This window comes from Marmota flaviventris, chromosome 2 (assembly GCF_047511675.1).
Source record: "Marmota flaviventris isolate mMarFla1 chromosome 2, mMarFla1.hap1, whole genome shotgun sequence".
NCBI classification, from domain to species: domain Eukaryota; kingdom Metazoa; phylum Chordata; class Mammalia; order Rodentia; family Sciuridae; genus Marmota; species Marmota flaviventris.
This window is the reverse complement of record NC_092499.1, coordinates 198,670,417-198,685,156: the sequence shown is the minus strand read 5'-3', so window position 1 is coordinate 198,685,156 and position 14,740 is coordinate 198,670,417. Positions and strand designations below refer to the sequence as shown.

At 55.7% G+C, this 14,740-nt stretch overlaps 1 protein-coding gene across 1 annotated transcript in view; it reads right to left on the bottom strand.

Moving 5' to 3' along the window:
- Window positions 1-14,740, bottom strand: part of Slc13a3 (solute carrier family 13 member 3) — a 76,893-nt gene that overhangs the window by 24,030 nt on the left and 38,123 nt on the right. The window contains exons 2-5 of the mRNA XM_071607383.1: window positions 13,793-14,058; window positions 11,953-12,116; window positions 3,324-3,390; window positions 224-406 (exon numbers count right to left, since the gene is read on the bottom strand). Coding sequence (XP_071463484.1) covers window positions 224-406; window positions 3,324-3,390; window positions 11,953-12,116; window positions 13,793-14,028 — 650 coding nt within the window. The 5' untranslated portion in view covers window positions 14,029-14,058. The remainder of the gene's footprint in view (window positions 1-223; window positions 407-3,323; window positions 3,391-11,952; window positions 12,117-13,792; window positions 14,059-14,740) is intronic.

Sequence of the window (14,740 nt, the reverse complement as noted above, 5' to 3'; positions counted from 1 at the left end):
TCCTGCTTTATTTACTGTCACACATATAACATGTATCCCTCTGTCTCCCGTTACTGCCGGTCTCTCTGCCAAACAGGAGCTGCCACGGCGGAGCTTGGCTAGACCTCGAGCATCTCTGTGTCCCTAGAGCCTGGCCAAAGCAGTACACCTTCCCGGGATGCGGATGAGCGAGGGGATGCGGGGATTGAGATGGAAGCCCAGGCCAGGGGCACTTGCTTTTTACCTCTTGAGCTGGCCCAGCAGGATGAGGTTGGGGGCTGTGCCCGTGAGGGTGGCGGTGCCCCCGATGCTGGCCGAGTAGGGGATGGAGATGAGGAAGCCCTTCCAGATGTTCCTGCGATACTCCTCCTCCTTCTTGGAGTCAGCCGGCAGATCCAGCGGGGCCTCCACCTCGTCAGGGTGGCCTCTGTTTGAACACCCACAGAGAAGCCGCTCAGAACCCAGCCAGAGAAGCAGCTGCCGGGGTCGGGTCTGGGGGACTTTCTAGAGGCAAATTCAGCCTGGACATTGACCACCTTCGCTGCAGGAAGGTATCCTAAAGAAATGAGGCAGTGCCCCAGGTGTGGGCGCAGGAGCTCACTGAGGCATTGAATGTTATTTAAATCAAAAGCAAACTAAAAATCCACCAAAAGGGACCAGCCAAGCCAAGAGGCTCTCTTTCTGGATGGAGCAGCTATACGGATATGGGGACAGGTGACTGAATGAATGTCCATTGACATAAGAACTCACCATCACCCGGACTCAGCGAAAGGCAGGAGACAGTACAACTTAGGGTTTCTTTTAAAATATTCATGTTTTGTGAATAGGTGAGTGTTGAAAATGTAGAATAAAGTAGACAGAGTTGTTTTGGTCCCTTTCTAGAAGGAGGTGGAATTATGTATTGTTTTCCTCTTTGATTCTTTATTTGAATTTTCTGGGTTGTTTGTTCTTCTTGTGCAGTGGAAGAGTTTCGAGAAGGAATGAAATGAAGAATTAATTATATCATTAAGAGATCATGATATTGGCATGAATTTATTAAAGTAAAAAGGTGTCTATTAAAGTAAAAAGGTGCCCACTACACTCCGTGGAAAGACTTGGAGGTTACAAAACTGTGTGAATGACATTATAAATTTTTTATTTCTATTTATTTATTTATTTTCGGTACCGGGATTGAACCCAGGGGTGCTTAACCACTGAGCCACATCCCCAGCCCTTTATAATATTTTATTAGAGACAGGGTCTCCCTGAATTGCTTAGGGCTTCGCTAAGTTGCTGAGGCTGGGTTTGAACTTGCGATCCTCCCACCTCAGCCTCCTGAGTCACTGGAATTACAGGTGTGGGCCACACGTTTTTTTTTTGTTTGTTTGTTTGTTTTCAAACATGCATTTACGTATAGAGAGAGATACCAAGAAATCATCCACGACGGTGTTCCCTTGACTCTTAATCTGTCTCTGGGAAGGAGATGCTGGTCACACTTGTTTTGACCTATGCTCTCGTAAAAGCATCTCTAAGTAGATAGACTAAGAACTCTCTGCTCTGTCTGTGGGGTGGTGAGCAGGCTCGTTAGCCTGACTGGTAATGACCTCTCAGTGTGTACCTATTGAAAGCCTCACATGGAACGCCTTAAATCTAACACAGCTCCATTCATCAGTTATACCTCAATAAATCTGAAAAGAGGAGTTGAAGCAATTTTTAAACCTTACTTTTTAAGATTAAAATTTATTTTCAGACACTTTCCCCAGAGGGCAACGGGGACCTGCCCCGGGGTCTGGGTACTGGGTTTCCAGTCTCACAGGAAGGCCAAGACCCGAAACAGCTGGAAACAGATGAGGCCTGACTTCTTAGGAATGAGAGGCCTGGTCAGGAGCCATGGTCTGCTTCAGACCCGGGCCCCGATCAGCCTGAGACCAGGGACCAGGGGGCAGGTAGGCTACAGCGCACTGAGCGCAGCCCTGCTTTACGCAGATGGGGAAGCTGAGGGGTCTGCAGCCCTGGATATGGTCTTCCTGTTGGTGGGCACCAGGTCTCGTCCAACGTACCCAACATGTGCTCTGCATGGGCAGATGTCAAAATATACTCCCAGGTCACGTGGTCCTGAGTGGCTGGATCAGTCACAGAGGTCACGTCTTAAAGTTGGCTCAAAGGCCCTGGATGTGGTGCCGGGAAGGAGCCCAGGCCACGGGAGCCACTGATAGAGACCACGCCTCCCCGTTGCTCCCATCTTGGTCAAAGCCAAGGCTGTGACAGTGGCCCAGGGGGTCCCACACACCGTCTTTCCACCTGCACCTTCTCGTCACCCCAGCCACCTCTCTGCACCCACCCCCATCTGCTCACGCAGGCTCAGCCACGCCGGCCTCCCGTGGCTCTGGGAACCCCCAGGAGCTGGGCAGGCGCTGCCCCTCTGCTGGCAAGGCCCCCCACAGATGCCCGCGACCTCACCTCCTGCGGGGCTCCCTTGGCAGGACCCTCCTGGCGAGCCTTCCCGGCCTTAACCTGCCCTTTCCCCCCCCTCTGGCTCCCCTTGCTTTGCCCCACAGTAAGGGCTTCACTCGCCAACCTGGCTCCCCCAGGGCTGGTGCCTTCCCCGCCAGCCCTGCGCCCTCCCTAAGCGCGTGTCCAGTGAATGAAGCCGCCCACCCATCCCGGCTCTGCCCAGACAGCCCTGCGCTGCCTGCTCTTCCGTGCGTATTGGATGAGGAAGATGACACTTTAGTAACAGGTGCCCACCGTGTATACGTCAGACCCGGGCAACCTTTATCCACACTATCTCACCTAATCCCAAAACAACTCTCGGAGGTGGGCCCCAACATCACGTCCAGTTGGTAGGTGAGCACTAACTGAGGCTCAGAGAGGTCAAGCAACTTGTTCAAGTCACACAGTCAACAAGTAGCAGGGCTAGAATTCCACGTAGGTCTGTGCGACTCCACACCCTGGGGCCTTAACCATGCTGCCGTAATACAAAGGACACTGCAGAACAAACGTGACAATGATGTGAAGATGTCACATAGGGTGGAGGACGGCCATCAGATCACAGGATATGTTTGTCCTTAGAGCCTCTTAGCCTGGCCTCCCCTCCTTGACGACCATGTGGCCAGCTCTTCTCCTCCCTGGATCCCTCCTGTAAGAGGAAAGCCCCCAGCCCCCAACCCCCAGCCCCTCGGGGATTCCTGTGCCTCTGTCCTCTCCATGGTGGCTTCGTTTAAAGGAGGCCATTGAGGCCATGTCCAAGCCACAGGGAAACTCGGGCACTGGGTTGTCTGGAAGGCCTCAGGGCTGGCCAGGGGAAGGCCGAAGCAGATCCTTGAACCAGGCATTTCTCCCCCAGAATTTCCCCAGGAACTTACTCTTCGGTGCTGGCCAGAAAGCGCATCTCCGTGGGCACTGTGGGCAGGCCGCTCCTCCGCACGGCAGCTGGGGGGAAAGAAGGGCGACGTAAGTCGAAGCAGCAGAGGGGACAGGGGCACTGGCTCTTAGGTGGCCAGTCGAGGGGCCTCTTCCTGGCCAAAGACCCTGTGCTATTCATTTAAAGAAAACAGGTGAGGGAGGAAGGCAAGGAGGGGGGAGGGGAGACCAGGGACTCACCCCCTCCTGTCCCACCATCCGATCTGGAGATGGTCCCGGGGCCTGTGGGCAGGAAGTCAGCTGCAAGGCCACCTGGCCACCCATAACCCAGGCCCAGGCTCACCCGAGCAGCCATTGCCGAAGGGCTATTTGAGAATGACCAGCTGTGAGGCGTCATGGATTCAGCGCCCAAGAGGGATGACAGGGTTTTTGCAAGCATCTCTGGCCTGGCCAGGGAGAAGGGACTGCGGGGGCCCAAACTGGGAGCTGGGAACCCAGGCAGGGCCTATCCCCTTCTCCAGGTCACGCGGTGGGCGTTGGACTGGGCTGGTGGCCATAGAGATGCCGAGAGTAGATAAGCCGGGCAGGTGTTTCTGTTCCTCTGAGACTTGACCTCAGGACCACCTGGAACTCAGGGCAGGAACTCAGTCACACGAAGCCTCGCCCATCGATCCACGGAGAAATCTTCATGGAGTAAGTGTCTCTCGTGTGTCGGGCACTGAGTGTCAAGGCACGGAAATCCGTGTCCTGCGGTTCTTACCCTCAGTGGGGGAGACAGACCACAGACACGTAAATACACGTGGTATGTCAGACGAGGGGTGTAGCGGAGAACAGGGCAGGGAGGGACCACGGCTCTGGGGTGAGACATTTTTTCAAGAGTCCGACTGAGAAGAAATTCCCACGGAGAGGAGGGTCTGCCCAAGAAGGAAAATCTGTCATCTGAGACCTGAAGGAGGGGAGTGGGGAGCCCCGCAAATGCCCGGGGCCATGAGGAGTTGGTGCAAAGGCCCCGAGCAGGAGAGAGCCCGTGTGTCAGGAAGCCCGAGACCAGGGGCTGGTGGAGCCTGGGGGGGAGGCAGAGGCGGGGTGGCAGGAAAAGGGCTGCCGCGCAGGGTCTCGGAGCTCACGTAAGGAGTTCGGCTTCTCCTCCGAGCCACACGGGAGCCAGGGTGGAGCCTGAGCAGAGGAGGACCGCTCAGGATCTGACTTCCTTCTGAAGTCCCCTCTGCTTAGCGACCACACTCCCCAGGAGCTTGCACAGTGTTTTGGAGAAGAGAAAAAACCGAAAGGATTTAAGTCCTGCAGTTGGAGCCACCACCCAGGACCCTGGGAGCTGGGTGTGGGGCTGCTGGTGCAACTGGGGCCTGGTTCCGTCACTTACTATGTGGCCTCAGGTCAGTGGTTCAACCAGGGCCAATTCTGCCCCCAAAGGATACTGAACAATGACTAGGGACGTTTTTTGTCACAGGGATTTGGTGGGGATGCTGCTGCACATATTAGAGACCATGAATGCTACTAACCGCCCCCCATAGCAAGCCAGGCCCCCAACAAAGAGCCCTGTCACCCCAAATGTAATAGTGCTGAAGTCGAGAAGCCCTGGTCCAGATACATCCTTAATTTCCCGTTACTCCGTTCGTGAGTCATAAATGGAGTTACCGTCTCCATACAACTGTCAAGGGGTTAAGGAATGAACCCAAGGAATTCAGGGACAGGCCTGGGGTCAGCTCAGTGGTAGAGCACGTGCCCAGCTTGCATGAGGCCCTGGGTTCCACCCCCAGCATTTTAAAATAAAATAAAAAGATAAAGCAGAGACCAGCAAGCTTCTTCTACGAAGCCAGATAGTAAATATTTTAGGCTTTGGGGCCTTGTGATCTCTGCTGTAAATAATCAGCTCTGCCGGGAGAGCACGCAAGTTACAGTTTATGAATAGCTGGGCGCTGGGACTTGAATTTCACATAATCTCTGCATGTCACAAGACGTTTTTCTTCTTTTAATTTATTTCAAAAAAATATAAAACTATTCTTGATTCATAAGTTGCACAAAAAACAGTTGGTGGTCTGGATGTGGAGGGCCAGGGCGTGCCAGCAGGAGCCGGTGGGCGAGGGTGCTGTGCGGGACACAGAGCAGGGTGCTGGATGCTGGGGCCAGGCCACGTGGTCCTCCTGCGGGACCTCCAGCTAACAGAGCAAGACCACTTCCTGGCCTGGTCTAAGTGCAAGGTCACTGTGCTGCCCAAGAACCCCAGCACCCGCTCCTTGCTAATGAGCGACGCTCTTTCCTGACCCAGGTGTGGATGCGCCCTGGCTGCTGGCCTCACCCATCGGGGACCGGCCGGGCTTCCACAGGCCCTCCTCCAGATGACCTGAGGGGCGGCCCAGTCCCCAGCAGGTTCTGGTGACCCCTCTGATGAAGACGCTTGTGGCCTGGGGTGCAGGCTCTCACCCCTGCTGTGGTGGATAGTCAACTGATTTAAGTAGACATTCCCGGGGGACTTTGGCTGAAGGACATTGATACTCTCAAAGAAAGTCCAGCAAAATGTTTGATTTTTCCTCTTTACATGGGATTTCCTTCAGGAAATCAGTCACGTACTTACCACGTGGAGGAGCAGGAAGGGTCTAGACCCCAGCCTTGGCTCTCTCCCTGGCTTGCTCACCCAGTGGCTTGGGGAAGTCATCGTCCCCACCCCCGCCCCCCAAGCTGGGTGGTTCCTATTGGTACTAGGAGGGAACAGGGTTTTATGGCAGCAGCTGGGGTCATATTTGCTGTGCCTGGGGCGGGTGCTGTGACCACCAGAGAGGTCTGAAGGCTGAAGTCAGCCGGCTCACCCTGAGTGGCGGGGACCAGGACCTCAGGGCTCAGGTGACAGTAACACACATGCACACCTGAGGCTTGAGCCCTGAGCCCAGGGCACTAAAGCAGAAGGTGGAGCCGTCCACAGCACATGGTGGGTGAGGAGAGTCGCTCCCCAGGGGATAGCTAGACAGGAGGACTCGGTGACTGGGGTCCCCACCTCCAGCACCCTCTGCACCACTCCCCGTGGGCTGGGCCGCTGCTGCCACACCCCTCCGGCCTCCCCGAGCTCCACACAGCTGGCCCTGGCTGGCCCTGAGGAGTCCCCAGGGCGGGGGTCCCTATGGGGGACTCTGGGGTGGGGCCTGGGCCTCAGTATCTTCAGCAAGTTCTGCGGGCACCCCTTTTGTGCAGCCAGGGTTGAGGGCAACTTGTGGAAGTTACTGGTGGAAAAATGAGGCTCCCGCGGCTGCCCGGCCCTGGTGGGGGCTCCACATGCTCCTCCCTGGAGGCCGCTGGAGGCCAGACAGGAGTTGGAGCCCAGCCGGGGTCGGGGTTCGCCGCACACACCCCGGTGGAGGGGACCGGCGATGGGCGGGGAGTCCCGTTTCTTATGAGTTAGGTGACATCAGTCCCCGGGCCTACTCTTCTAAGGACGGTGCCGATGAAGCCAAGGGACATGGAGTTGGAAGCCGGGGCAGCAAGGCGAGAGCTTAACGATTCACCAGAGGCCTCCCCTGGGCTTCCTGTGGCCGCGGGGGCCGAGAGGCCACACGAGAGCCGGCTGCTGGGGCAAAGTCTCCGGAGGGACTCCTCTGGGTGCAGAAGTCGGGGTCAGCCCGGAGCTCGGCGCTTACGTAAGGGTTAGTCAACACGGTGATCCTTGAGTTCGAGGGGCCGAGAAGGCTCACTGGCGGTGGAGGACAGAGCCCAGCAGCCCTGGGCGCGGGCAGGGTTGGCCACCTTTCCCCTCCACCCGGGAAACCGAGGCCCAGACGGGCGGGCAAAGCTGGGCGGGGTGGCGCTGGCCTGTAACCCCAGCAGCTTGGGAAGCTGAGACAGGAGGGGACTTCAGAAGCCCCCACGTTAGGCAGGTGCCATCCATGAATTCATCAGCACTCCTGACGCCCCAGGAGGCCACTTACCACCCCTACTGCATGTCCGAGGGGCTAGGGGCGGAGGCTTAGAGCTGGTTGATAACACGGCCAGAGGGCACTCTGGGTGAGCAAGTGGGCAGGGCAAAGGCTGTCACAGCGGTGACGGGCAACACAGGCCCTCAGGGAGCAGGGAGTCCGTGGGGAGGCCCCAAGGAGCCGGCGAATAGCCCTCTCCACCCACCACAGGGCGGGTCTTCCCACTGCTCCTCCCACTGCTGGAAGCTCCTCCCACTGCTGGAAGCTCCTCCCACTGCTGGGAATCCTAGAGAGATTTTTCCGCAGCGGCCACATATGAGCCACTTCCTATGTGCCTGGCTGTCGTTTCTCACGTGTCACTCATCATAAGACAAAATGGGGATATTTTGTCTTTATAGACAAGAAGAGGCTCAGGAGGTGGGTTGGCTGAATGAGGGAAGAGGAGGGCAATGTTTAACGCCACCCGAAAGATGTCTCTGTGACAGATGGTGCATCTCGGACATTCCTGAAGGAAAGTCATGGGTGGCAGCATGCCTGGGTGGCCTTCTTTGGGCAGAGAAAAGGAGGAAAAGGTTCAGATTTGAAAGCCAGGTAGAGGTGGGTGCAGGGGTACACACCTATAATCCCAGTTACTTGGGAGGCCAAGGCAGGAGGATCGCAAGTTCAAGGCTAGCCTCAGTAACTTAGTGAGACCCTGTCTCAAAATTAAAAAATCAAATTAAGACCTGGGAATAAAACTCAGTGGTAGAGCAGTTCCCTGGCACACACAGGCCCCTTACTGGACCCTGAGCAAATCACTGAGTTGAGCTTCATTTGCTCCTCTGTAAGATGGGGTGAAAACAGTGCAGCCCACCCCCAAAGCTGGAGGATGAAACGGGAGCACCCCTGTGAAAGGGTGTTGAAGCCACCACTCAGGTGACAGTGCAGAGCACAGGACGGTTCAGGAACTGGAGAGAGGGGGCAGGTCTACCCTCAAAGGCTGAGGACCTCTGGGGTCTTGTCCAGTGAGCCCCATCCTACCCCAGCTTCCCCTGGGCTCCCCTCTGGGCCAGGCCCTACGGCACAGAGCTCATAAACACAGACTAGAGCTCAGCAACTCATTTATGGTGTTACTTTGGGTGAATCATTTTGCCCCTGTGAACCTCAGTCTCTTCATCTGTAAATGGAGGTCATCTACCTCATAGTGCAGTTAGGATTAAACAAGTCGATGGGTTCAAACATTGAGCATGGCATCTGCCATAGAGTGGGCCCTCAGAAAAGGGTGGCTGATATTAGCATTGTGTGGCTGCTATCGATGGCCCTTGTGACCTTGCAGCCTGGAGGAGACGCCCTGCCCCTCTCCTGGTCCATCAGCACGGACTCCACTCCCTCCAGCTCTGGCCTCACCGCCAGCCACCTGGTCAAGGCACAGAACTGGATGGAAGGGACATCTCTCTTTGAGCTGGAATCAGCCTTGTCCTTGCCCCAGAGACTGATCATTAACCAGTCCCTGCTCTCTATCCTGCGGCTGCTGAAGGGCCCCCAGCCTCCCAGGGCCCCAGCCTCCTGACATCCTGTTGCAAGGTCACCACTGTGTGTGACCCTGGGCGAACCCCCTCCCGCTCGGGGTCTCAGACTCTGCGTGCTTGTAAGGAAGGACCTGGTATTCAAACCTCGTGTGTTCATTTTGGAAAAAGAGACTCCTGTGGGAGGCGGAGTAGGGGAGAGAAGGAGCAGCCCGTCCCGACAGCTGGAAACGCTGCCTGGGAGGCCACTGCAGCTCTTCTTATTTCTTCAGCTCCCAGGAGGTCAATGCCAGCTCCCTCTCATTCAGACCCCAGGCCTTAGGAGGGACCTTGCATTAAGTAAGTGCTCAATAAACACAGTTACTGTTCCTAGGAAGGGCAGCCTAAGATAAAGAGGGCTCAGCCGGGGTTGAAAGGGGACAAGGTGCAGAGACCTGGGGAGACAGTTTAAAAACCAATAAAGCCAACAATGCAGAGCAGGGGCAGCCGCGCACGGTTTGCAGGTAGAATCCGGCCATGACCTGTTTCTGTACCACCTGCCAATGGAGACTAGAGTTCACATTTTTAAGTGGTTGAAAAGATCAGTAGAAGAATAACCGTTCAGGATGTGACAGTATATGAGATTTTAACTCATTAATAAAATTGTGTTAGCGCCCAGCCACGCCCACTGGCACTCTGCCACTCACTTCAAAGGCAGAATTGAGTAATCGCGACAGAGCGGCCGGCGGAGCCTAAAATATTTACTATCTGGTTATTTACAGAAAAAGTCTGCCAGCCCCAGCTTCTCTCCCCTCCCATGGAGAAGACTTTGCCCTCGAGGAGACCCGGGGTCGCTGCTTGACCAGCGACGACATATGAATGAACCATCTCACTTCTCCAACCCCGTCTGTACAGGCTGATGATCATTCTGAGCTCTCAGGGCCGTTGTGGGAACAGAATACACAGGAGCCACTGTGCACAGAGATACCAGCAAGTGACATGGCTCAGATGCCACACGGGCCAGCATTTAGTGGGGCCAGCATTTAACTTTGATCAGATCCGTATTGACTGGAACACATACTGGAAAAGAATGTGACCAGCACCTAGAACCAACAGAGGCGTGGAGGATGCGGTCGGTCGTGAGTCATGAAAACGACCCAAATCTGCTGGGACCCATCTGCCGTCTCTCTCTCAAGAGGTGGCTTCTACCTCTAGGTCCCCGGTGGCGTCTCTCATAGTTTCATGGACCCAGGGGGAAGCAGCGAGCAGGAAGGCAGAAGCTGACATCATTCCCACTTATGTACCTGAGGCCAGATTCAGCCTCCTGACCACATCCGGCCGCAAGGGAACCCGGGAAATCCAGCCTTTTCTCTGCAAAGTCCCGAGCCCACGGGGTCCACTGCCAGGAGAGCTCCAGAGAAACTGGTGTGGGACGAACAGCGATCTGTACCCACACACGGATCAACTAAAGCTTCTTTTAAGAAATAGGACATTTTAGAGCTGGGGTGCAGCTCAGTGGCTGGAGAGCATGCCTCCCACACCCAGGGCCCTGGTTCAGTCCCCAGCACCACAAAAGAAAAAGAAAAAAGAAAGAAATGAGACATTTTAAAGTGGACGTGATGTAACAGCCATGCGCAGCCCTGGGAGAAAGGCCCAGGGACTCGGGTTGCCGAAGAAGAGCGCACGTCCCTGTGCCCTGGACTGACCTGGACGGCCTTTCTCCCGCTCCTGGGTACCTGAGGGAAATGCACCTCTGCTTCTGCAGTGGCTTGAAGATGTCATTCTCTGAGTTGTAGCCACAGGATTCCCTCTGGCTCGGCTGATTCCCTCTGGTGGCACCAGTGGCTCTGGAGCACAGTGCCGGGCCTGAGTCAGGCTCCATCATCTGCCCACTGTGTGATCTGGGGAGGCTGCTTGCCCTCTCTGGGCCCACAGAGTGGTCTAAAGCATGGTAGCCGCTGTGGGGTTTTGCAGTCGGTTTGTTTTTGCTAAGAGCACAATTTCAGAGGGTGGGGGTCACAGGGCCAGGTCACGGCACAAGGCCACTGTTGGCTGCCCAGGTCCCTCTTCGGTTTCATTTTTTTTTAAGTTTCTACTCTCGCCGTTCCCCACTTGGACCCTCCTGTAGCAGCTTCCCCACAGGCTAAGAGGCAGCTGTTGCCTCCTGTCCTCTCCTTCCTTCCCTTGTCTCCTTCCTTCCTTCCCTTTCTTTCTTTCCTTTCCTTTTCTTTCTCTCCAGGAATTAAACCCAGGGCCCTTCACCTCTGAGCCACACCCCTAGCACTTTCATTTTTTATTTGGAGACAGGGTCTCTCTCACTTAGGCCTTGCCAACTTGCTGAGGCTGGCCTCCAACTCAGGACCTCCTGCCTCAGCCTCGCAGGTCGTCGGGACCAGAGGTGTGCACCACGGTGCCCAGTTTATACTCCTTATGTTCTTACAAAACGCCGTGTCATCCACATGTGCACATGTTTAATTCACATGTTGTCCTTGGGGCCTGTACCTCATTCTGGTTTTTCCACAATCAAAACTGTTTTAAGAGATCCGTTTCTGTAACTGTTGGGTTCGCTGGTTCTTGTCTTAAAAGCGGTGCTGTGCTTGGTGTGTGTCATCAACAGAGCCCGCGTGACCGCCAACTCCTCACCCCAGGAAGAACGCACAGGCACTGGGGCTTCATCCCCCAGGAGCAGAGCTGCTCCCCCAGGGCAGAGGCACATTTGGCTTCCGCACACTCCCGAAGAGCATGATGTGTAGCTTTTCTCCTTCCTTCCTCCCTTCCTGAAAGGCCGGCCCAGACCACACTCTTTCTAGCAGTGCACCAGCGTTCTCACGGCCACGTGGCTGCCAACACTGGACATCATCCAGCTTTCTTATTTCTACACGTCTTATTGATTCAAATCTCATTGCTTCAGTTGGCATTTCTCTGAGAATTAGGTTGAACATCTGTTCAATGCTTTCAAGCAAAGTTTCATTATAGGACCCAGTTCAAAGGGTTATGTGGAGAGTTAAAGGAACCAATACAAATGCTCAATAAATGCAAAAATTGGAAAACCAAAGTCCCACAGTTGGACTTGTCTAATTCTCGATCATTACTAATAAACATTTGACGCCTAGAAGGTGCTCTGCAGGTGCGCATTCCCTTGGCTTCTCCCGGTTTCCTTTGGTTGTCCCTGCTCCCCTCCCTTCACGTGGTAGAGCGGCCGCAGTGCCCTTGCACAGCCTCACCTGTGTTTTCATCACCTTCCCAACTGAGCTCCTTCTGAGCCTCCTTCTGGCCAAAGAGACTCTTCAGGATGGCGTTGGCAATGGGCAGCATCATGGCCGTGGAGGCGGTGTTGCTGAGCCACATGGACAGGAACGAGGTGGTCACCATCATCCCCAGAATGAGCCTGGGGACAGAGGGAGATAGAGTCAGAGCCTGAACCCAGGGTCCACGAGGTCCTCTGGGCCCAGGTTCCCTCCCTGAGGAATCCAAGCCATTAGTTTCACAGGTGCAGAGAAGCAAGTCAGTGGCCAACGGGACCAACAAGCTGGGCTTGCTGGGATCTCAAGAGCCCCGGCCACTGTGTGAGTGAACGGCCACAGGCTCCCGGGGAAAGGGAATCCAGAGCCATTTCAACCAGATCCTCAGTGTCACCCATTTCAGGATAAAGTTGCCGGACACCAAGACTCCTGCCATCTTGCCGTACGACCTTCCCAGTCTCCCTCCGGCCCCCACTCCCACCAGCACCCAGCGTGCCTGACTCCTCGGCTCCTGGTCTTTGCTTGGTCTGTTCCCACAACAGAATCTAAGTCTCAGGGTGTCGTGGGTTTTATTTTCATATATTAGTTTCTTAATCCACCTGGAATTCATTCAGATGGTTGTATGAAGTCAGGAGTCAGCAGAGTTTCTTTCATAGATCAGACCAATGACCTCAGCTCCCACCATTTACTGACCCTCCCCCCGTCCCTGCTGGTTCCAGTGTCCTCTGGGTCAGTTCTTCTGTGTCTAGATGGTTCTAAGCCAGAGCCGCGCTGTGCTCGTGGCTGCAGCTTCACCTCCACACCTCCCCGCGCCCCTGGATAGCAAACCCCGCTGGCTGCTGGGCTCAGTTCTCGATGGAGACTGTCCCACAGGATGCACAGCCTCCCCAGGGGACACCTCTACACGGTCAGGCAGATGTCTCGGCAGAGTGGATGCTGGAACCTAGCGGTCATCCACAGCGTCTCCTCCCCTGCCCCCACAGATTGTGTCGCTCAAAGAGCTCTCAGGTCTCCCCCTTCTGTCCTTCTCCACTGCCACCCTCTAGTTCAAGCCGTCACCATCCCTTGTCACACCCAGAACAGCCTCCCAGCCAGGCTGCACCTGGCTTCTCACCTGCAGCCCACCACATGTGGCCAAGAGGAGGCTTAAAAATGTAAATTTGCCAGGTCACTCCCCGGCTCAGGACCCTTTAGGTCACCCCCCGGCTCAGGACCCTTTACAGCAGGGGGTTGTGGCTGCAGAACCCTGGCTTAGCGATGATGCTCAAAACGGTTTCATCACTAGCTCTTGCCGTGCGCTGGGTTCATAAAGGGGCTGTTACGGCAAAATGTGTTTTAAAAATACTGTTTGAGTAACTGCATTTTGCTCCAGTTGGGGTTGTGGTTGTTGTTTTAAATCCTGAAAACTGGATTGCTTCATGCAATTTTAAACATCATCCTGAGGAAAAAATCTTAAGATTCACCAAATTGCCAAAGGGGTTCATGGGAAAAAAACAATAGACTTGTGCACACACACCCCTTAGCTAAAGGCCACCCACCCCTGGGAGAACGGGGTCCACATCCAGAGGGCTCGAGGCTTTGCAGGGTTGGGTCCAGCCTCCGCCTCTCCTGGGCCATCTTCCCACCCACTTTGCGTCCCCAACGGCTCCACCCCATCACCCGGGCTGCTAAGCAGCGAGCAAGCCTGAGAGGGCAGGGCTCAGGGACAGCCCGCAACAACCTTCTAGTGCCCACAGGGACTCTGTGAATCAAGGTCCATCGCCATGTCCAGGCAGCGAGTGGCAAAGTCACATCCCGGGCTGGCCCTGTGGCCTGGCCTTACCTGGCCGGCTGGACTCCCACGAGCATCAGGACCTTGAGGGCGATCCTCCGGTGCAGGTTCCACTCCTCGATGGCGGTGGCCATGATGAGACCGCTGAGGAAGAGGAAGTTGGTGTCGAGGAAGTACTGGGGGCAGACCTTGCTGGAGGGCAGGATGCCCAGGAAGGGGAAGAGGACGATGGGCAGCAGCGCTGTCACCGACAGGGGCAGGGCCTCGGTGCACCAGTAGACGGCCATGAGCAGGATGACGAACAGGCAGCGGCCCTCCTGCAGGGGACATGCACAGCTGGGGGCGCGCCCGGTGCAGAGGCAGGCGGACGGGCCCACCGGGCTCATTCCCAGGGAAGCGGTGCCCTTGGCTTTGACCTTGAGCTAGGGGCATCACCTTTCTGAGCCTCATTTTTCTCGGTACAAAATAGAGAAGCTATTTCTGCCTACTTCACAAGACTGAAAGAAAACTAACCAAAATACTCACTGTCTTAGAGGTAAACCCCTAGGTGAGGATGAGAATGGAAATACTTGATTTAATAGGGGACCCCAGAAAGTTCTGGAAGGGTGTGGGCAGGTGACACAGAGAAGGGGCCAATACAAGGTGAGTTTACGAGAAGTTTCCACTGTGGGCAGTTGGAGCCACAGTCCTGGTGGGGAGCCTGGGACGCAGTGCAGGGCACACCCGGGAGCTGTTCTCCCTGGAGCCGAGGCCCTGGCCTGGACCTGCTGAGGCCTGGCCATCGCTGGTTGAGGACGGCTCCTGGGAGCGCTTCCGGCCTCCCCCTGTGCAGGCTGAGCTCTGCTTACAGCCAGAGAAACACTCCTGCAGCCACAGGAAGAAGGATCAGCAGGTGTGGGCCCGGGGACCGCCCTGGGGTAGAGGGCACACAGTAAGGACAGCCACAGCTGGGCAGGTGCAGCGGCCAGCACGGCACGCACTCAATGCACAAAGACGGTG